A 24,379-nucleotide genomic window follows, 5' to 3' on the forward strand; every position below is an offset into this window, starting at 1 on the left:
ACGACCGTAGAAAGCAAGTTGAGCAGTTCCATGACTTCAGGCAAAAAATCCGTTAAAAACATTTACTATACAATTATTGATGATCCGCATACCCGTCTTATTCAAGACACAGAGATACTGTTTCGACGAAAATGTCCAGTTTTTCTGTGTCATTGGCATAAATAATTTATTTGAATATTAACAGTATTTTTTCTTTTTAATAAAGGGTTATTTACATGATAAGCTGGATGTAATAAAAAAAGTACACAACAAGTGCATGATGTTGATTTTCTTCCCCAAAACATCGGGGTTTTTATTTGGAACAAGCAAACAAAAAGGAAAGATTATTAACTCTACCTCTAAGATACTTACCTAGACTCTGCGCTTAATTATTTTTCTAAAATGAAGCTTTCAGTAAATTTATCCCTTTCCTAACGTGACGAAGTACCTTCTTAACTTAAAATAACTTATTACTTTGCAAGAGTGGTACACAATTCTACAAGAAAATTGTAATTAAAGTACATGATAAAAAAGGCCGGAATTAAAAAATATGATTAAAGCAAATCCGCAGGTTTTGTAATAAATAAATAAATATGCTGCATTCCCACATAAAGATCAAATATAATATACCCTTCAGTCATTGGGAACTCCATTCTAAAGACTTTGCTGTTTGCTGCCGCTGAGAATCGCACCCCGTCGGCGGTACTCGTGCCAGCTGTTAGCAGATAAATCTTCGCTGCCTGCCTTCAGCTTGAAATTTGGCCAATTAACCCTGCTTTGACTCAAAAGGAAACGAAAATCGAAAGCAATAATCTTTCTTCAATGCAAACGAGCAACAGTGCTTTTAAGTCAAGTGAGAAAACGTGATCTAGCATTAAGCCGTAGCCATGTATAACAGAACAAGTTGTTTTTCATTGGACAACTACGACCTTCGTTGTTGTTTTGCTGAGGCGGCCGAAATGAAGTACAAGACTTATGTTTCCATTTATTTCGCAAGCAGCATCCTTTTCCTTGTTTTGTCCCCCGTGGCAGTGGTGGGAAATGCATTGATCTTGGCAGCGATTTGGAAAAGGACATTTCAGAGGACGTGGCTTCACGTTCTTCTTAGTGGTTTGGCGTTCAGTGATTTCTGCATAGGACTCATTGTTCAACCATTACTGGCTCTTTGTTTTTTTCTGTTTTTTGACGAGTCAGCTGTAGTAGACGCTCCAAAACACTTAAATGCCTATATCATCATAACTTATGTTGGACTCATGAGCGGAACATTCTTTTCTAATGTCGAATCAATTCTTCTAACACTGTTGTCCATTGAACGCTGGCTACATATGAGCAGACGGTCCTTGATGACACCTCGCCGCCGTTGCCTGGCAGTCGCTTTATTACTGGTCATTCCAGCTTTATTACTAGTTTCAAATGCTGTGCAGTATTTGAGGCTTAGAAAGGTAGATGTGGCTTTAACTATTATCAATGTTGTGGTTATACTGCTCTGCTACTTCATTACGTCATTTGCTTACTACAAAGTTTATCGAATCATTCGTCAGCACCAGCAACAAGTTCAAGGGAACCAATCTTCTCAAAATTTTGGACAACCGGCAATAAACTTAGCTAAATACAAGAGGTCTGTCAAGTCTATGTTATACATTTTTGCTTTATTTTCTGTCACTTTAACTCCAGTCGTCGGAGGGATAGCTTTTTTGTTAAGCAGAGCCGAGAATCTTTCTTGTCTGGAAGCAACTGCAGTGTTTTATGCTTCTCTATCGATTTGCTTCTTATCTCCATCTCTTAGTCCAGCTCTTTATTTGTGGAGAATGAATGAATTGCGCGATGGAGTTAAGAGTTTATTCTGTACAAGTGACTAAAACGGAACTCCGTTTATTTGAGGACTGAGATCTACGGTCCTGCTGTGACGGTAGTCACTCTTGGCCGGGTTCAAAAGGAAACAGAAATTAAGTGTCGGTCTTCTTTATTGTAGTTGCCATCGCCTTAGTAATTACCTCACATCACTTTCTGTGCGGAATGAAAACCCGGGTGACTGATTACCTCAATAAAATAATTCAGGGATAATAAACCTACTTGTTACCCAACCCAATCTCAAAACGGAAGCATTGAACACCAGCGTTGTTATATTTTAATTCCTTTATAGTGGACGTTGAGTGAGTGCATTTTCGGCCTCCATTACTCAACTGGACATTCGACCAAGACGATACATGGGCACGTCGGCCAGCCAAGCTACCGTGCCATTTATTCATCACTGGAATGGGTACGAACACATTGAAACATCAAATCTATTATAAAGAGACTGAGAGCAATTCACCAGAGCCGGACACAAACACCATTATATAAAACCAGCAGGTGGAAAACACCTGGGAACGTTTACCCCCGACCGAGACAGCGGTGCGACCATTGGGGTTCTAAGGGTTTGGTTTATTGAAAAACACTATTTACAATGTAAATAAACGCTACAGCTTAACGGACGCATAACACTTTCATGATTTCAGCGCAATATAACAATAAACGAAGCTGGAGTTGTGTAAGCGGCGAAGGCTGAGCTGACCGTAGAGTGCCCGGCTCACTTGTTTACAAACCGCCGGATCACTGGGCACTCCAAGCGCTTGCCACTCTTAACCAGGCCTCAACTACGTGCCGGAAAAAAGGCAATTTACGATGATAACGATTATCACAAGTTACATTTTTCATTATAATTAGGAAGGAACGATCTTTATTCGCGAGGATCGCAACCTTGGTTATGAAGGTAATTCGACGGAGTAAAGCTCCAATTGATATTGTGCCCACCACAAGGACGGACTACAATACTTAGAATCCTATAAATAAAGAAAATGAATTCATGGATTTCAGTGAAAAGCCGTTAATTAACAACAATTATGATAGCCCTTTTCACGGTTCGGTTTTCTCATTTGCATTAGAATATAATCTAGCATGTATGTGAGGCAATTTCGGGCTATTTTGTAGTTCTAACCCGAAATTGCCTCGCATTCACGTTAGATTACATTGTAATGCAAATGAGAAAAACTAACCGTCAAAACGGCTATTATAAACCACGCACATCCACGCACATAATAATGCGAGATGTCCAGTTTTTTTTTTAATCTGAAATTTGAGTAAATAATATATTATTTTTTGTAATTAAAACTGAATTAACATGGTAAACTGAAAGGAAATAACAAAAGTACCCAACAAGAAAAAAATAATAATTTTCTCGAGTCGGGCAAATAACATGGGGGTTTTATTTGGAAGGACAAATGAGAGAAATCTGTAATCTTTATTAAATCTGATTTCAACATATTTCAATGCACTGTCGTTGCCGGCTCAGAGTTTTCAAGATTAATTAACTAAACCTGTTGTTTCGCGTTTTTGCAATGGGGAAGTTACAGGCTTTCATTCAAGTTGTAGTTTTACCTCTAAATACTACCCTGCCACTAATTTGCTTAAGAATATCATCTATTGTTTTCTGGATCGTTCTCCAAACGAAAAAAAGGGTTGTATACAGCAGTCACTACGTTCGTTGTTTTGAGAACTTTTATTTGATTCAAGCGGAAGTTCATTGATTGTTTGCAACCGCACCTGACTTCTGCGCCAGCGAGGGAAATAAATGTACCATTTCCAAGTTGCAGTTTGTCTCGGTTTCGAAGTGAATCTTTTTTGCTCAACCAAGGAAAGGGAAATGACTTTGATTTACATAGGCACACGGAACTCATTTTCATTTGAATGATTGTGCCCCAGGACTCGCTTTGAAACTGAGGCATGCAATAACTCGGAAATGAGCCATTGGAAGAGACTGCTGAACGAAACAGAAAACTATGGATGGTATTCTTATGCAAATTAGTGGTAGTGTATTCAGAGGTTAGCCTACAACTTGGTGAAACCCTAGTAACTTAACAACTGTAAAAAGCGTAAAAACAGGTGTAAAAAAACTGAGCCGGCAACGATTGATAACGCGAAGTGACGGTGCGTTTAAATACAATAACTGCCTCGTAAATCGTTTTCAGAGTTGATAATTGCCAACGAGCAAGCCGAGCGAAGAATGCGAGGCGGCCAGCTTAATGCCGCGCGAAGTAGTGCAGCAGGCAGAAAAATTCTCAATCGTGCGGTGGAAAGTGTAATGTAAGGTTCCCTGGAGATTTAGTAGGGACCAATGAAAGCGCGTGTTTTGATGTGTGATGTCATTCGCCAAACTTGCATGACGCGCGCCACTAATGATGATCTTGTGTTCGGAGGGGATTCACGACCCCATAAGCTGCATAGCTTTTATTTTCATCGCGCTAAAATAAAGGCTGTCTGTCTGTCTGTGAGTGAAAACAAATTTTTCCCCATTTCCCTGACCATTGTGTTGTGTACACTTGCTTTGAGTGTTTTTTTAATGTTTATTTTCGAACCATCGTGTTCTATATTGAGTGAACGAGCTCAAAACTAAACCGGCGTACGTGTTCGTATCGGCCGCTATTGTAAATTTCGGATTTCGGCCGGGGAGTAGAACAGTTTGTTTTTCGTTTTGTAACCATTGAGTCGTGAACAATTTAATTTAATTTTCAAAGAAGATACGTTGTCTGCAAAGTACACAATTAAACGATCAATTTGGCTTGTAATTCATGGCTGTAACTTGCAAAATATAAATTCTACAAGTGAAACAACTTGTTTGATTCCCTGTTACATGTTCCACACTGAAAAGTCTGAAAACTCTTTGGCGATTTTTTACATGGCAATGATTTTATTCAACTTAATTACTGTATATTCCTGTTAAAATTACGGCCGTTCAAAAATTACAGCAGTATTTTTCATATTATTGCAAAACACGTTGACATCTACATTGTTGTTCGAGATACAAAGTATGCAATTTCTATTATTGTATTATTGTTAAACTAGATAAGTTGAATTGCAGTACTTTCGAAAAAAAAAATTACAACTAATTTTGGGTGTTTTGGAACTCTGATACAAATTTGCAAACTATGTATTATATTGACTGTTTCGTTGGCACTTAGCGATAGCTATTACTAGTATACATGAAAAAATTACTTGCTTCTGATTGGCTGAGAACAGATTATAGGTTTCAATGTTTGTTTCTTCCGATTAAGATCCCAATGTTATTTGCGCAAGAAAATTAAAATGCTTTTGTTGGGTACTATTGTCACATTCACGACGTCATTTAACGCCATGAGGGCTTAATATTCCTTGATGCTATTTTTATAATTTCCTTCATTCATTTTAAACTATCATTTTTATGGGCACTGAATGAAACCAATTCTCCGGCTAGTATTGGAGATATCATAAAAAACCAGATTGCTCGGAGCTTCTCCCAAAAATAACATCAGATTGTAAGGAATACAAATCTATATAATTTAACATTATAACGGTTATATATTCTTCGTGTAATAATATTTACCGCCATACTTGCACCTCTTTGGTCGTAAGGTGTGAGTGTGTGTATGTATATATATATAATATACACTCTGTAATTATCCATATATTGGCATTTATATACACTTATATTTATGCCATCAATACCTCCAATTTTCTTGCCCACTTTGAAAGTGTAAATATATGAGGTCTTCTTAACACATTTGAAATTAATATGACAGTGGCTAACTCGAAACTGAGTTGTTGGTAATTTGGCCTTATTACTGATTTACTTTTTATTTATGCGCATATATATCTTCGTTCTCTTAATCCTCTTGTATGTTCACTTTGCTAATAGCTCTTAAACAGTGTGAATAAAAAATAATATTGAAGTTATCCATTTTTTTAGGATCCATCAATCTATCCGTCTATCTATCGATCTATCTATCTGTCTGTCTGTCTGTCCCTTTTTTTAGGATATATATTTGGTCATACCCATCAATTTATCCGTCTGTCTATTTATCTATCTATCTATCTTTCTATCTACCCGTCCATCCCTTGGATATACTAAACACTATCACTTTAACGTCGTGCATGAACAAATCAGTTGGTTTCTGCGACAGTTATCCACTGGAAAGTGATCCACCTTTTTTTTTAATTCAGAAAAAACGAGGCCTACAAAATTCACATTTTCAGGTCTCAGTGATAGAGTAATAAACTCTTGACCAGCTGTTCATCAATGTAAATGCAAATGCAAACCTAAACCAATTCGCTAATTACTTTCGACTCTCAATTGAAAACCAATCTATGTAGGCGGGGCATCCAATGATGCCTCCTCGAGGCCGAAAGCCTGCGGGAGCAACAAAGCATTGACATTAAACATCAGTAAAATTATCCCGATACAAATCCTTATATTTTTGTTGGCTTTCCCTCACTGAGCTTGAGGTTCCTGTGGCACACCATCCATCGGAGCTTTAGTTGATCGAATGACCGTCACAACCAAAGTTGTGAAACTCGAATATTAAATATTTTTTAGTGCCTTTCTTATGAAAAGCACTCTAAAGGCCACCAGAGTCAACGTCCAGAGCTTAACTCTTGACCAACAGTTCACCAAGGAAACCTGCCCAGATGTCATCTTCTCTGCATACCTTACACGATTGTCAATTTCTTTAATCGCAGGGACTGAGAATCTCGAAGCAACGGCGTCCTTATTTCTAATTTTCTCTAAGAACGAAAAGCAGCAGCAGTAGGGGAGAGTAGAGTAAGGTATGGAACTCAGTCTTGGTCTTGTAGTGGGCACACTGTCTATTGGAGCTTTATGCTATCAGTAGAATTACCCTCACAACCAAGAATGCATGTGGCATTCAAATAAAGATCATTGTTCCTTCCCAAAGAAAAGCACTCTCAAGACCACTATGAACCATAACTAAGGCCCCATTGAAGGGGGATCGGGGGGGGGGGGGGGGGGAAGGAGGGGGTCTTCGTATCCCGGAACCCATTTATTTATGGCCCAAATATCCTGTATCCCTTTAATTCCCTTGGTTTGTATCATCATAATGCTATCTATACAATGCTATCCCGTATCCCGATAACCCCTGACAGGGCCTCATAACTCAATGTTTAAATACAGGAGTTAAAATATAACAACGCTGGTGTTCTATGTTCATTTACATTGTAAAAGGCGTTTTTCAATGAAAAAATACCCTAGAACACCAAGGGTCGCCCCACTGCCTTGGTCAGGGGTACACGTTCCCTGTTTTTTTCCACCTGCTGGTTTTTGGTTGTTTTTCATGTCAGGCTCTGCTACATTGCTCCTCTCTTCATAACAGAGTTGATGTTTAAATGTTTTTGTACCTATTCCAATGCACGGTAGCTTGGCTGGCAAAAGTGCCCATATATTATCTTCCTTCAGTGTTCGGTTAAATAATGGTGGCAATGCAAGCTCTTAACACGATCATAACGCAACGTCCACTATAAAGGAGTTAAAATATAACAACGTCGGTGTTCAATGTTTCATTTTGAGATTGGCCTTGGTAACAAGGTTTATTATCCCTGAATTATTATCATATTGACGCAATTACGAAACCTTGATTTCTGTTTCCGGCTTTTGAACCCGAGATTATTCTCAATGTTAAAAGCAAAGCCATCGATTTCAGTCCTCGAATAAACAGAGTTTCGTTTTAGTCATTTGCACAGAATAAACTCTTAACTCCTTCACGCACTTCATTCATTCTTCATAAATAAATAGCTGGATTAAGAGAAGGAGATAAGAAGCAAATCGATAGAGAAACGTAAAACACTGAAAATGCTTCCAGGCAAGAAAGATTCTGGGCTCTGCTTAGCAAAAAAGCTGTCCCTACGACAACTGGAGTTAAAGTGACAGAAAATAAAGCAAAAATGTATAACATACACTTGACAGACCTCTTGTATTTAGCCACGTTTATCGCCGATTGTCCAAAATTTTGAGAAGATTGGTTCCCTTCAACTTGTTGCTAGTGCTGACGAATTATTCGATAAACTTTGTAATAGGCAAATAACGTACTGAAGTAGCAGAGCAGTATAACCACAACATTGATAATAGCTAAAGCAACATCTAACTTTCCAAACCTCAAATACTGCACAGTATTTGAAACTACAAATAAAGCTGGAACGACCAGTAATAAAGCGACTGCCAGGCAACGGTGGCGAGGTGTCATCAAGGACCGTCTGCTCATATGTAGCCAGCGTTCAATGGACAACAGTGTTAGAAGAATTAATTCGACATTGGAAAAGAATGTTCCGCTCATGAGCCCAACATGAGTTATGATATAGGCATTTAAGTTTTTTTGAGCGTCTCCTACACCTGACTCGTCAAGAAACAGAAAAAAAAGAAGAGCCAGTAATGGTTGAACAATGAGTCCTATGCAGAAATCACTGAACGCCAAACCACTAAGAAGAACGTGAAGCCCTCCACTGCCACGGGGGACAAAACAAGTAAAACGATGCTGCTTGCGAAAATAAGGGTTTCGACAAAACACTGACCCCCGGTCAACTGACCCCCCTACTGACCCCCCTACTGACCCCCTATAAAATCAATGGGAAAATGAATACTGCTTACTTAAGCCTCAAAAACCCTTTTTAAACAGCATTGTTCAGCAATATTTAAGTCTAAGCACCCATTTTAAAAAGGTTAGCTTACATGAAGTAATCGGCCATCACAACAATAATCGAAAACTAACCTTTTTAAAATGGGTGCTTAGACTTAAATACTGTTGAACAATGCTGTTTAAAAAGGGTTGTTGAGGCTTAAGTAAGCAGTATTCATTTTTCCATTGATTTTTTAGGGGGTCAGTAGGGGGGTCAGTAAGGGGGTCAGTTAACCGGGGGTCAGTGTTTTGTCGAAACCCCGAAAATAATGAAAACGTTAAGTGTTGTACTTTATGTGCTTAGTCACCTGGCCTTTACATGAAAGTGAGGCTGACTTTGTTATGAAACACACTTCCCTACTTTTCTTCCATGTTAATGTATTATGTTGTCCAAGAGAGGGTGAGATGAGAGAACGGATCCCCATGCCCTATAATAGTTTTTTCAAATGTATTTTTAGTTTTTCAAAGCTATTTTAACTTCTCGTTCCCACTGCTGCACATGTTCAAAATGTCATTACGTCATTACAGTCGGGCCAAACAGATGCCTCTTTAAAAATAGCTTCGTCACTGATAGAGGCCCTAATGCATGAGCTATCTTGAGAAGGTACTTCATCATTTCATCAGGAAAGGATCGAACGAAAAGAATTTGAAATATAGTCACTATATGTTTACTGTTAAGCAAAGGTTTGTCCTTAAAAAACCATCGTAGATGGCGACAAGTATAATGTTAGAGTCAGAGTGAATAAGAGTTTCTTCTCCTCTGGTTTCTTTTTTCCAACTAAAAGGGAAAGAAAATTGATATCGTGAACTTGATGTGTACTTTTTTGTCACTTTTTGGAACTTATAGCTTACCATGTCAAAAAGTCTTTATTAAAAACAAATTCTTTACGTAAGCATTGACTTTAACATTTGCTTTGTCCTTTGAGTCAAGATGGGAAATGGGAAATGTTTTGTCTTAAGTCACGGCTAACAAAGAAGACAGGGTAATCAGCAGTTACCGGCCTTTTTTGCGAAAATTAAAATAATTCTGATCCTGAAGTGGAACAGCGAATGCTGAAAATTATGTGTAGATGGTTTGCAACCAATCTCTAGAGGACTTAGAAACACAGCTATCAAGAGTTCTACGCGCAGGAGCAAAGAAAAACTCTTGCACAGGACACCCAACGCAGCACACCGCAAGTATATATAGTAAATTGGAGGACAAACTGATTCTCAAAGCTGTAGAACTTAAAGGACGTGAAGCTACGTGACTGGCGAGCGGTTCTAGCGTTTTTGAAATGGAATTGGGAGTTCCTTGGAGAAAAAGGAGAGCTTTACCGAAGCTGCGACATCGGCGACAAGAGATTACACGCTAGGCAAAGAAAAGGAGAAGTGAGTATCACTGCTGAAATTCTTAAATGTCATTACGGGTGCAGAATGGTCCCTCAAACTCGAAAAAAATCTCTCAAATCTTAAGTGACAATTCTTGACTGGACAACATCTTTGGCTAGTCACATGACCTTATCGTTTTATGCTCTCAAGGGTGCCCACACAGTCATGTTCTATCTGATTATACTTGCCTTTGTTGACTTATTAAAATGGAGGAATCCTGTCTATTTTTTGTTACTTTTGTTATTGCCCAAATATTATAATCGGAAATGTGAGCCAAAAACGTCACCGCCGGTGAGTATAAGGCTTCTGACTGAATGTGATTGATTTGTTGATAGAAGACTTCATTTAAACAGCCGATTTAGTTATTCATATACATTTCTTTATGTAAACTTGAAATCGGTAAGTTCCACTTCGGTAGGACTTCCGCTAAATCGGAAAACCCTAATACCACCTGCTTTTGATGTCTTTCTTCTTGTTGGTGGTCCTTGAAGTAAAAGATTTGAGAAATAGTGATTGAGAGTATGCGTTTAGTGAAATTGTACAATTCTTCTTGAAATATTCACGACCCTAGAAAGCAAGTTGAGTAATTCCTTGAGTTCAGTCGAAAAGTCGGTTAAAAACATTTTCTATACAATTATTGATGATCCACATACACGTCTTATTCAAAAGACAAGAGATCCTGTTGCGACGCAAATGTCCAGTTTTCTCTGTCATTGGCATAAATAATTTATTTTAATATTAACAGTAGTTTTTCCTTTTAATAAAGGATTATTTACATGATAAACCGGATGTATTAAAAAGGTACACAACAAGTGCATGATGTTTATTTTCTACCCCAAAACATCGGAGTTTTTATTTGGAACAAGCAAACAAAAAGGAAATATTATTAACTCTAACTCTAAGATACTTACCTGGATTCTGCACTTAATTATTTTTCAAGAATGAAGCTTTCAGTAAATTTATCCCTTTCCTGACGTGACGGAGTACCTTCTTAACTTAAAATAACTTATTACTTTGCAAGAGTGGTACACAATTCTACAAGAAAATTGTAATTAAGGTACATGATAAAAAACGCCGGAATTCAAAAATATGATTAAAGTAAATCAGCAGGTTTTGTAATAAATAAATAAATAAATATGCTGCATTTCCACATAAAGATCAAATATAATATACCCTTCAGTCATTGGGAACTCCATTCTAAAGACTTTGCTGCTTGCTGCCGCACTCCGTCGGCGGTACTCGTGCCAGCTGTTAGGAGGTAAATCTTCGCTGCCTGCCTTTAGCTTGAAATTTGGCCAATAAACCCTGCTTTGACTCAAAAGGAAACGAAAATCGAAAGGAATTATCTTTCTTCAATGCAAACGAGCAGCTGTGCTTTAAAGTCAAGTGAGAAAACGTGATCTAGCATTAAGCCGTGGCCATGTATAACAAAACAAGTTGTTTTTCATTGGACAACTTGGACCTTCGTTGTTGTTTTGCTGAGGCGGCTGAAATGAAGTACAAAACTTATGTTTCCATTATTTTTGCAAGCAGCATCCTTTTCCTTGTTTTGTCCCCCGTGGCAGTGGTGGCAAATGCATTGATCTTGGCCGCCGTTTGGAAAAGGACATTTCAGAGGACGTGGCTTTACGTTCTTCTTAGTGGTTTGGCGTTCAGTTATTTTTGCACAGGACTCATTGTTCAACCATTACTGGCTCTTTGTTTTTTTCTGTTTCTTGACGAGTCAGCTGTAGTAGACGCTCCAAAACACTTAAATGCCTATATCATCATAACTTTTGTTGGGCTCATGAGCGGAACGTTCTTTTTCACTGTCGAATTAATTCTTCTAACACTGTTGTCCATTGAACGCTGGCTACATATGAGCAGACGGTCCTTTATGACACCTCGCCGCCGTTGCCTGGCAGTCGCTTTATTACTGGTCGTTCCAGCTTTATTAATAGTTTCAAATGCTGTGCAGTATTTGAGGCTTAGAAAGTTAGATGTGGCTTTAACTATTACCTATGTTGTGGTTATAGTGCTCTGCTACTTGATTACGTCATTTGCTTACTACAAAGTTTATCGAATAATTCGTCAGCACCAGCAACAAGTTCAAGGGAACCAATCTTCTCAAAATTTTGGACAACCGGCGATAAACGTGGCTAAATACAAGAGGTCTGTCAAGTCTATGTTATACATTTTTGCTTTATTTTCTGTCACGATTGTCACTCCAGTCGTCGTAGAGATAGCTTTTTTGTTAAGCAGAGCCGAGAATCTTTCTTGCCTGGAAGTATTTGCAGTGCTATATGTTGGTCTATCGATTTGCTTCTTATCTCCATCTCTTAGTCCAGTTCTTTATTTGTGGAGAATGAATGAAGTGCGCGATGGAGTTAAGAGTTTATTCTGTGCAAGTGACTAAACGGAACTACGTTTATTTGAGCACTGAGATCTACGGTCCTGCTTTGACGGTAGTCACTCTTGGCGGGGTTCAAAAGGAAACAGAAATTAAGTGTCGGTCTTCTTTATTGTAGTTGCCATCGCCTTAGTAATTACCTCACATCTCTTTCTGTGCGGAATGATAACCCCGGCTGACTGAATGCCTCAATATAATAATTTAGGAATAATAAACCTACTTGTTACCCAACCCAATCTCAAAATGGAAGCATTGAACACCAGCGTTGTTATATTTTAATTCCTTTATAGTGGACGTTGAGTGAGTGAGTGAGTGAGTACATTTTGCCTCCATTACTCAACTGGACACTTGACCAAAATGATATATTGGGCACGTCGGCCAGCCAAGCTACCGTGCCATTTATTCAGCATTGGAATGGGTACGAAAACATTTACACATCAACTCTATTATAAAGAGAAGAGCAATTCATAAGAGCCGGACACGAACACCGGGGAATGGTACCCCCGACCAAGGCAGCGGTGCGACCATTGGGGTTCTAAGGGTTTGGTTTATTGAAAAAAAAAACACTATTTACAATGTAAATGAAAGCTATCGTATACATCTTAACGGAGGCATGAGACTTTCATGATTTCCGCGTGATATAACAATAAACGAAGCTGGAGTTGTGTACACGGCGAAGGCTGAGCTGACCGTAGAGTGCCCGGCTCACACTCTTACAAACCGCGATCACTTGGCACTCCAAGCGCTTGCCACTCTTAACCAGGCCTCTGCTACGTGCCGGCAAAATAGCAATTTAGGGTGATAAGGATTATCACAAGTTACATTTTTCATTAGGCAGGAACGATCTTTATTCGCGAGGATCGCAACCTTGGTTATGAGGGTAATTCGACGGAGTAAAGCTCCAATTGATATTGTGCCCACCACAAGGACGGACTACAATAGGACGTTTTCAACCGACCTCTAGGGACACCAATAACGATAGAGAGATGTACGACTTCTGGTGGACGAACAAAAGAAGCTAATGAAAGATCTTTTGTTTTCGTCCACTAGCATGGCGGCGATGACATCACGTGAAAACCTCCTATACTCAGAATTCTATAAATAAAGAAAATGATTCATGAATTTCAGTGAAAAGCCGTAAATAGACCTTTTCAGCTTGTACGTTTTGTTTTCCCATTTCAGACCACGTGATGTTCTCAAGGGAATTTTCCTTTTGTTTTTTCATAAGTTATGCATACATATGCACGTGCATAAGACGACATTTGAAAGACACTGTTCCCCAGAGTAACATCATGTGGTCTGAAATGGGAAAACAAAACGTACAAGCTGAAAAGGTCTATTAACAACAATTATAATTACAAACCACGCACATAATAATGCGAGATGTCCAATTTTTTTTAATCTGGAATTTAAGTAAATAATATATTATTTTTTGCAATTAAAACTGAAAGGAAATAACAGTAGTACCCAACAAGAAAAAAAAATAATTTTCTCGATTCGGGCAAATAACATGGGGGTTTTATTTGGAAGGACAAATGATAGAAATCTATAATCTTTATTAAATCTGATTTCAACATATTTCAATGCAATGTCGTTGCCGGCTCAGAGTTTTCAAGATTAATTAACTAAACCTGTTGTTTCGCTTTTTTGCAATGGGGAAGTTACAGCCTTTCATTCAAGTTGTAGTTTTACCTCTAAATACTACTCTGCCACTAATTTGCATAAGAATATCATCTATTGTTTTCTGGATCGTTCTCCAAACGAGAAAAAAAGGGTTGTATACAGCAGTCACTACCTTCGTTGTTTTGAGAACTTTTATTTGATTCAAGCGGAAGCTAAGTGAGCGCTCACTTCATTGATCAGTTCATTGATTGTTTGCGACCGCACCTGACTTCTGCGCCAGCGAGGGAAATAAATGGACCATTTCCAAGTTGCAGTTTGTCTCGGTTTCGAAGTGAATCTTTTTTGCTCAACCATTGAAAGGGAAATGAATTTGATTTACATAAGAACACGGAACTCATTTTCATTGGAATGATTGTGCACCAGGACTCCCTTTGAAACTGAGGCATGCAATAACTTCGTATCCCGGATTCCATTTATTTATGGCCCAAATTTCCTGTATCCCGTCAATTCCCTTGGTTTGTATCCCTATAATGCTATCTATATAATGCTATCTCGTATCCCGATAACCCCTGACAGGGCCTCATAACTCAATGTTTAAATACAGGAGTTAGAATATAACAACGCTGGTGTTCTATGTTCATTTACATTTTAAAGGGCGTTTTTCAATGAAAAAATACCTTAGAACACCAAGGATCGCCCCACTGCCTTGGTCAGGGGTACACGTTCCCTGTTTTTTTCCACCTGCTGGTTTTTGGTTGTTTCATGTCAGGCTCTGCTACATTGCTCCTCTCTTCATAACAGAGTTGATGTTTAAATGTTTTTGTACCTATTCCAATGCACGGTAGCTTGGCTGGCCAAAGCGCACAGTGACCGGTTGAGTAATGGTGGCAAATGTTTCATTTTGAGATTGGCCTTGGTAACAAGGTTTATTATGCCTGAATTATTATCATATTGACGCAATTACGAATAATTAATAATAATGATTTATTGATTTCTATAGCGCATTACCATGACGCAATGATCTAATGCGCTTTACAATCTTACACTATCAAAAAGAATTACATGCATAATGATATTTGCAGTAAATAGTAGAAATAATAGCCTAATATCCTAACAATAAAAAGAAGTATTCTAAAAATGCTTCTTTAAAGAGATGGGTCTTGAGATCTGATTTAAAACTATAGATAATAACACAGTTCCTAATAATAGCCGGTCATCGTTCCAAAGTTTCGGTGCCGTTACCTCAAAGGCGCGGTCACTGAGTGTCTTATAGGTCCTGCGAGATGTATGTAATCCGTCAAGGATGATGCCTTCCTGGCTACATAAATTATATCTCCCCTGAGACCGGATACGTACAATGCAACTAATGTATTCTGGAGCTAGCCCGTGGATAACTTTAAAAGCTATCAATAATACCTTGAATATTATGCGGTAATGGACAGGCAGCCAGTGTAATTGTCTTAACAATGGGGGTACGTGGCAAAACCTAGACTCTTCAAATATTAAGTGCGCTGCCGCGTTCTGTACCCTTTGCAGCTTAGCGGTCTGATAGGCGGGAAGACCGCACAGAAGGCTATTACAATAGTCGACTTTACTCATAACAAACGCGTGAATAAGTGTTTCTGTGGCTTCGTGTGATAGAAACTTCCTTATCTGCCTAATGTTATGAAGGTGGAAAAATGCTGCGCTACAGGTCTTAGTAACATGCAGGGGCACCCAACGAATCTGTTCCTCATTTCTTGTGTGTCTTGCTGGGAAAAAGGAACAGATAATGTTTTCCCAGCGACTCTGAAAAACACCTGAAAATGCCTTAATAACATTTATTTTCATTAACTGGGGTATAATAATACATTTTAAAACAAATTGGTCGTTGGGTGCCCCTGAACATGCATGGCCATAGTAAAGTTCTTATAAAGATATGAACCTAAGTTCCTCACAGATGTGGAGGCAGCAACTGTCGCATCGCCAACCCTCAGATGGCTGATATTAGTTTTGCTAAGTTGTTGGCGCGTTCCTAACACTAAAAGTTCTGTTTTCCCGTCATTAAGCATGAGACTATGTTGGCGTGCCCATGACTTTATATTCACTACACAGTCTTGTATAACTTGAACTGCTTGCTCCTCGTTCACACAGCTTGAGGGACTGAAGGAAACGTACTCTTGGAAGTCATCAGCATAGGCATGCACCGCTATAGGGGCGTGGTTACTGACAATGTCAAATAGGCCACACACGTATATATTAAAAAGCAGAGGGCCTAGACAGGAACCCTGAGGAACTCCCGAGTTAAGTTGGTATGTCCGTGACCGTGTGCCATCCAGAATAATTCGCTGAGAACTACCCGAGAGATAAGAGCCAAGCCACGCAAGGACAGTACCCCCTACCCCCCAGTTTAGAGCGGACCACTCTAAGAAGCATGCTATGATTTACAGTGTCGAACGAGGCACTGAAATCAAGTAACACGAGTAGAGTGACCTGCTGACTATTCATATTAAGTAGGATATCGTTACGCACTTTTAACAATGTTGTCTCAGTGCTGTGGTACTTTCGATAGGAGGACTGATGTAAAGGGTACAATCCATTTTCAAGCATATGTTTCTCTAGCTGGGTGGCAGTGGCAATTTTGCTCCTTTGTCTTCAATAGAAATGTTTTCTTTCTCTCGCTTCCATGATGTTTGGGTCTTGGACGGTTTTTGTGCCATGGTGAATATATATATTTCAATATTTAGAAGTACATCTGGGTCATGGATTCCATTTGTCCGTGCGCTGTTCGCGGTGTCCACAATCCGGGGATCTCTGCAGGGAATTTGCTCTGCTCATGGACTCTGCTGTTAGGGCCCCAGGCCCTTGTGGCTAGCTGCCTACTCCGGCTCTTAGTTTCTAGTGACTTTTTTGTGCTTTTTAATTTGTAAATGGCGTGTGTTTTTATTGTGAATAAAGGCTGTTTTCATGAAAAAAAAAAAAAAAGCTGTGTGATTGTGTTTAATTGGCTTTTTTGTTTATTTTTTGGGTCCTGTCCTAAGTACCTGCCGGGAGGGAACGGCGTGGACCCAACCCTAAATTGGGTGTGCACCATGTCCTTTCCCTCGTACCCTAATGGTCTGTTGGCGTACTTCCCTGAGTAAGTTTACCGTTACGTTGGCTTGTCGGTTGTCTTACCACAGTTGCTGGAGGCTGTTGACCAAGAAAAGTTCATGGCTGTTCAGTTCCTGCGTGGTGGTCTTGTTCGCTTGACTTTTCAGGACACTGAATCTTGCGACGAAGTGATTCAGCGTGGCTTGTCTTTCGGTGAAACGCCTATTCGTGTTTCACATGCAGATGCGAAAGTTCGCTCCGTCCATCTTCGAGATCTTCCTGCAGAAGTATCGGACGATGATGTCTCCAGTTTCTTTAGTTCTTTTGGTGAAGTCCTTTCTGTTAAGCGTAGTACGTTCGATGGTTTTCCCACGCTCTACAATGGCAACCGTGTTGTGAAGATAGCCTTGGACAATGAAGTGCCGTATTTTGTTGGTGTTCATGATTTTCCTTGTCGTGCGTGGTATGCTGGTCAGCCCCCTCAATGTTCCGTCTGTCGTCTGCCCTCTCTCTGGTCTGTGCCGTCGTTGTCATCAGCCCGGTCATTTGGCTGGGGAGTGTAGGCAAGCCTGGGGCTCTGTTCATCCGGGCACAGAAGTTCTTGTTGGTGGTCCTCTCGCTCGTGACGATGATAGTCCTGAGTACGTTCTTCATTCTGATGATGGTGCTTCCATGGCATCTGATGATGGAGAAATGGCATCTGGTGATGAGGAGGTTGCTGCTAAGGCTGCCCCTCCTCAACCCCGTCCACTTTGTTCTGCACCTGCTGTTTCTACCTCGTCGTCTTCCGTGTCCGTGTCTCCTGCTAAAGTTTCTGGTCCTGTGTCTGTTTCTACTTCGCCGTCTTCAGCCTCCGTGTCTCCTGCTCTTGTGTCCACTGTTTCTACTCCTTCTTCTCCTGCATCGCCTGAGGTTCCTTCTTCTGTTCCTACTGTTCCTGCATCGTCTGCTGTTACTTCTGATAGTGAACCTGTTACCTCAGTTGCTCCGTCTTCGGTTCCCGTTTCAAGGTCTTCAGTTGTTGTTCATCGTGATAACATTGATTCATATCTTCTTTCTGCTCTAGGCGACTTTTCCCGTGATGACGTGATCCGCGTGTCTCCTGCTCGAGTTCCTGACTTTGTTTCTCATTTGATAGGGAAGAATGGTTTATCTGTTGATTCTCATCAGTATATGGCTCGTTTTGTTTATCAAGTTCAGCCTAAGTTTTGTGTGCAACTACAAACTGTAAAGAAACCTATGAAGCTAAGAACTAAGAGCTAAGAATGCGAGGTTCCGCCTGCTCGCAGGCAGACCCGCCCAAGTCCTGTGCCTTTGTGTTTGTTTTTCCCTAGAGAGACCTTTTACGAGTTTATACTTTATTTCTTCTTATGGTGATTGTAAATAGGAATTTTTTTATCTTGTGAATAAAGGAGTTTGTGTTTTTCACAAAAAAAAAAAAGCTGTCCATGGCTGCTAATTGACCGGGTGAAATGATTGTGCGCATGCGTGATGTGTTGGCCACACCGGGGACCCACACAGGGTTGGTGTTAGCGTGCGTCACCTTGCTTTTATTGTAGCTTTTTCAAGACCGAGGTCACAGATTTTCGCTATACGGACCGACCGTTAGCTGGTAAATAACTTACCTTTTATTAGACAAGAGGTTTGGAAAAAGAATTCAAATAAAATTATTTCTCTTGGAAACGTTCAGTTTGTAAGTCGCTTTAATACTACATTCGCCATCAAGTGCGGTGCGAGTCAACAATTAAAAAACTGATTTCAGAGAGGAAGGGAGAGAGAGAGGAAAAACATAAATAACTTTTGCATGTAAACGGATTCGGTGCCAGAAAAAATGGAAATTTAAGGTCATCATACAAGCTCACTCAACCAAGGCTAGGATTCCGCTCGTCGTGAGCGGGCCGGATGAGAAAATTCTGCCCGCTCCCCGAACCAACTGCCTAACAAACGCAGCGCTTTATCGGCAAAATGGCCCAATTTTGACAGTTTGTGTAAGTAGACCTGTTTTTGTTTTGTGACGAGATTGTAAGCCTGAGTTGCTGTTGTAATCGTAAGCACTAGTATCTGTAAGTATATCTTTTCAAAATAAATAAAAAATCCAAAACAAAAATTACCTTATTGCCTATAATGATCCTAAGTTAATTAACAAAGTTTAATACCACTTGCTTTTGATGTCTTTCTTCTTGTTGGTGGTCCTTGAAGTAAAAGATTTGAGAAATAGCGGTTGAGAGTATGCGTTTGGTGAAATTTTACAATTCTTCTTGAAATAGTCACGACCCCAGAGAGCAAGTTGAGTAGTTCCTTGACTTCAGGCGAAAGGTCGGTTAAAAACATTTTCTATACAATTTTATATAATAACCCAAGTTATTCACGGATTTTGATTGGTTCTTGCCTATGATCTATTAGAGGACAGACGCACGATTGACGGCATCATTAGCTTTTATGCGAATAAAGTTTAATTCTTTATTATATAAAACAAATAGATTCCATGTAGCCGTGGGTCTGTTCAGTAATAGATCACAGAAGACGTCAAAATGTGGTAAGAACATCAGTGACACACTCGGCTATCGCCTCGTGTGCCACTTTTTTGTTCTTACCACATTTTGACGTCATCTGTGATCTATTACTGAACAGACGCACGGCAACATGGAATCTATTTGTTAAATTGATGAACCGCATACCCGTCTTATTCAAGACACACAGATCCTGTTGCGACGCAAATGTCCAGTTTTTCCGTGTCATTGGCATAAATAATTTATTTGAATATTAACAGTATTTTTTCTTTTTAGTAAAGGGTTATTTACATGATAAGCCGGATGTAATAAAAAGAGTACACAACAAGTGCATGATGTTTATTTTCTTCCCCAAAACATCGGGGTTTTTATTTGGAACAAGCAAACAAAAAGGAAAGATTATTAACTGTACCTCTAAGATACTTACCTAGACTCTGCGCTTAATTATTTTTCTAAAATGAAGCTTTCAGTAAATTTGTACTTCTTAACTTAAAATAACTTATTACTTTGCAAGAGTGGTACACAATTCTACAAGAAAATTGTAATTAAAGTACATGATAAAAAAGGCCGGAATTAAAAAATATGACTAAAGCAAATCAGCAGGTTTTGTAATTAATAAATAAATAAATATGCTGCATTTCCACATAAAGATCAAATATAATATACCCTTCAGTCATTGGGAACTCCATTCTAAAGACTTTGCTGCTTGCTGCCGCTGAGAATCGCACCCCGTCGGCGGTACTCGTGCCAGCTGTTAGCAGATAAATCTTCGCTGCCTGCCTTCAGCTTGAAATTTGGCCAATTAACCCTGCTTTGACTCAAAAGGAAACGAAAATCGAAAGGAATAATCTTTCTTCAATGCAAACGAGCAACAGTGCTTTTAAGTCAAGTGAGAAAACGTGATCTAGCATTAAGCCGTAGCCATGTATAACAGAACAAGTTGTTTTTCATTGGACAACTACGACCTTCGATGTTGTTTTGCTGAGGCGGCCGAAATGAAGTACAAGACTTATGTTTCCATTTATTTCGCAAGCAGCATCCTTTTCCTTGTTTTGTCCCCCGTGGCAGTGGTGGGAAATGCATTGATCTTGGCAGCGATTTGGAAAAGGACATTTCAGAGGACGTGGCTTCACGTTCTTCTTAGTGGTTTGGCGTTCAGTGATTTCTGCATAGGACTCATTGTTCAACCATTACTGGCTCTTTGTTTTTTTCTGTTTCTTGACGAGTCAGGTGTAGTAGACGCTCCAAAACACTTAAATGCCTATATCATCATAACTTATGTTGGACTCATGAGCGGAACATTCTTTTCCAATGTCGAATCAATTCTTCTAACGCTGTTGTCCATTGAACGCTGGCTACATATGAGCAGACGGTCCTTGATGACACCTCGCCGCCGTTGCCTGGCAGTCGCTTTATTAGTGGTCGTTCCAGCTTTATTACTAGTTTCAAATGCTGTGCAGTATTTGAGGCTTAGAAAGGTAGATGTGGCTTTAACTATTATCAATGTTGTGGTTATAGTGCTCTGCTACTTCATTACGTCATTTGCTTACTACAAAGTCTATCGAATCATTCGTCAGCACCAGCAACAAGTTCAAGGGAACCAATCTTCTCAAAATTTTGGACAACCGGCAATAAACTTAGCTAAATACAAGAGGTCTGTCAAGTCTATGTTATACATTTTTGCTTTATTTTCTGTCACTTTAACTCCAGTCGTCGGAGGGATAGCTTTTTTGTTAAGCAGAGCCGAGAATCTTTCTTGTCTGGAAGCAACTGCAGTGTTTTATGTTTCTCTATCGATTTGCTTCTTATCTCCATCTCTTAGTCCAGCTCTTTATTTGTGGAGAATGAATGAATTGCGCGATGGAGTTAAGAGTTTATTCTGTACAAGTGACTAAAACGGAACTCCGTTTATTTGAGGACTGAGATCTACGTTCCTGCTGTGACGGTAGTCACTCTTGGCCGAGTTCAAAAGGAAACAGAAATTAAGTGTCGGTCTTCTTTATTGTAGTTGCCATCGCCTTAGTAATTACCTCACATCACTTTCTGTGCGGAATGAAAACCCGGCTGACTGAATGCCTCAATATAATCATTCAGGGATAATAAACCTACTTGTTACCCAACCCAATCTCAAAATGGAAGCATTGAACACCAGCGTTGTTATATTTTAATTCCTTTATAGTGGACGTTGAGTGAGAGCATTTTGCCTCCATTACTCAACTGGACACTCGAACAAGACGATATATGGGCACGTCGACCAGCCAAGCTACCGTGCCATTTATTCATCATTGGAATGGGTACGAACACATTGAAACATCAAATCTATTATAAAGAGACTGAGAGCAATTCACCAGAGTCGGACACGAACACCTGGAAACGTGTACCCCCGACCGAGGCAGCGGTGCGACCATTGGGGTTCTAGGGGTTTGGTTTATTGAAAAACACTATTTACAGTGTAAATGAACGCTATCGTATACAGCTTAACGGACGCATAAGACTTTTATGATTTCAGCGCAATATAACAATAAACGAAGCTGGAGTTGTGTAAGCGGCGAAGGCTGAGCTGACCGTAGAGTGCCCGGCAGTCACTCGTTTACAAACCGCCGGATCACTGGGCACTCCAAGCGCTTGCCACTCTTAACCAGGCCTCAACTACGTGCCGGAAAAAAGGCAATTTACGATGATAACGATTATCACAAGTTACATTTTTCATTATAATTAGGAAGGAACGATCTTTATTCGCGAGGATCGCAACCTTGGTTATGAGGGTAATTCGACGGACTAAACCTCCAATTGATATTGTGCCCACCACAAGGACGGACTACAATACTTAGAATTCTAAAAATAACGAAAATGAATCCATGAATTTCAGTGAAAAGCCGTTAATTGACAACAATTATGATAGCCGTTTTCACGGTTAGGTTTTCTCATTTGCATTACAATATAACTTAGCATGTATGTGAGGCAATTTCGGGCTATTTTGTAGTTTTAACCCGAAATTGCCTCGCATCCACGTTTGATTACATTTTAATGCAAATGAGAAAAACTAACCGTCAAAAGGGGCCACGCACATAATAATGCGAGATGTCAAGAAAAAAAAATTATTTTCTCGAGTTGGGCAAACAACATGGGGGTGTTATTTGGAAGGACAAATGATAGAAATCTATAATCTTTTTCAAATCTGATTTCAACATATTTCAATGCACTGTCGTTGCCGGCTCAGAGTTTTCAAGATTAATTAACTAAACCTGTTTTTTCGCTTTTTGCAGTGGTGAAGTTACAGGGTTTCATTCAAGTTGTAGTTTTACCTCTAAATACTACCCTGCCACTAATTTGCATAAGAATATCATCTATTGTTTTCTGGATCGTTCTCCAAACGAGAAAAAAAGGGTTGCATACAGCAGTCGCTACGTTCGTTGTTTTGATTTGTCAAATAGGCCACTCACGTATATATTAAACAGCAGAGGGCCTAGGCAGGAACCCTGAGGAACTCCCGAGTTAAGTTGGTATGTCCGTGACCGTGTGCCATCTAGAATAATTCGCTGAGAACGACCCGAGAGATAAGAGCCAAGCAACGCAAGGACAGTACCCCCTACCCCACAGTTTAAAGCGGACCACTCTAAGAAGCATGCTATGATTTACAGTGTCGAACGCGGCACTGAAATCAAGTAACACGAGTAGAGTGACCTCCTGACTGTTCATATTAAGTAGGATATCGTTACGCACTTTTCAACAGTGCTGTCGCAGTGCTGTGGTGCTTTCGATAGGAGGACTGATGTAAAGGGTACAATCCATTTTCAAGCATATGTTTCTCTAGCTGGGTGGCAGCGGCAGATTCAGTGAGCTTCGAAACATATGCCAGGTTACTCACAGGGCGCAAGTTCGCCTTCGTCTGGTCCAAACCCGCCTTTTTCAGAAGGGGTGTAACTAAAGCTTCCTTCCACTTCTAAGCGTAATGACCCGACTGAAGCGAGGTGTTGATCATAGCGGTCAGTTCAGGAGTCAGCTCGTCAAGGCACTGAGTGACCAGAGTAGTTGGCATCGGATCCAGTGGGTAAGACTTTTGGCTGCGCGACAAATCAGAGGTCTTACATCCTCTGGAGATAAGATGTTAAATTTTTCGAGCGAGACAGAACAGTCACCATTTTCGAGACCGTCATCGTCGACTGCACCCGAATTACCATCTAGGGCAGCATGCATCCATGAGACTTTGTCAGCAAAGAAATCACCAACTTCATTAGCCAGGGAGACAACATCAGAGCCAGGTGGCACAGTGAATGACCTCGGCTGGGATAGAAGAGATTTGGTAGCCCTGAACAACTTTGCCTGATTATCACTGTTGTCCATTATGAAGTCAGAAAAGTAGCATGACCTGGCCTGATTTAAAACCAGTGATGCGTAGTTCTTTGTGCGCTTAAAAGCGAGAAAGTGTTCTTGAACACCAGACCTTTTCCATTTGCGTTCAGCACGGCGTCTCTCCTTGATTGCGGCTTTAATGTCATTATTAAACCAAGGCATGCGCGGTCTGTTGGTGAAAGTGCGTGTGCGCAGGGGTGCATGCCGTTCAGTCAAGGATGCCAGAGTATCATCATATGCGTGTACTAATTCATCAAGGTCAACAGGAGTCCGGTCAGCCAATCTGGAGTTGATCAGATCACGTCTCAGCTCACCTATGCCCACTGCTTGTAGTTTCCTGTACGTAACGGTCTTCATAGGGACAGGTGGCTTAATCGAGTTCAGCCGACAGGTGACAACGGCGTGGTCTGAAAAGAAGCGGCCGATCGAAGGGATTCCATGTACCACAGAATCAGTCTCTCGTGTGATTATCAAGTCCAATGTGTGGCCGCGTTGGTGCGTAGGCCCGGTGACGAGCTGCTTCAGGTTCATTGAATCCAAGAGATCCAGAAAAATAGCAGCCTCTGGGTCATTGGCGTCATCGACATGGATGTTGAAATCGCCGA

General features: G+C 40.1%; 2 protein-coding genes across 2 annotated transcripts; both read left to right on the plus strand.

Moving 5' to 3' along the window:
* The first annotated feature begins 938 nt into the window (after positions 1-938).
* Positions 939-1,838, plus strand: LOC137980569 (olfactory receptor 14A16-like). The gene has a single exon (XM_068828027.1). It carries the CDS (start codon positions 939-941, stop codon positions 1,836-1,838), a length of 900 nt encoding a protein of 299 aa, XP_068684128.1.
* Positions 1,839-20,416: 18,578 nt separating this feature from the next.
* LOC137980570 (olfactory receptor 14A16-like) lies at positions 20,417-21,316 on the plus strand. Its single transcript, XM_068828028.1, has one exon. It carries the CDS (start codon positions 20,417-20,419, stop codon positions 21,314-21,316), a length of 900 nt encoding a protein of 299 aa, XP_068684129.1.
* The last annotated feature ends 3,063 nt before the right edge of the window (positions 21,317-24,379 follow it).

Source organism: Montipora foliosa, chromosome 12 (assembly GCF_036669935.1).
Source record: "Montipora foliosa isolate CH-2021 chromosome 12, ASM3666993v2, whole genome shotgun sequence".
Lineage (NCBI taxonomy): Eukaryota > Metazoa > Cnidaria > Anthozoa > Scleractinia > Acroporidae > Montipora > Montipora foliosa.

Bases quoted from the DNA above. Each gene is read 5' to 3' on its own strand.
- LOC137980569 (XM_068828027.1), top strand. From the start codon at position 939: ATGAAGTACAAGACTTATGTTTCCATTTATTTCGCAAGCAGCATCCTT.
- LOC137980570 (XM_068828028.1), top strand. From the start codon at position 20,417: ATGAAGTACAAGACTTATGTTTCCATTTATTTCGCAAGCAGCATCCTT.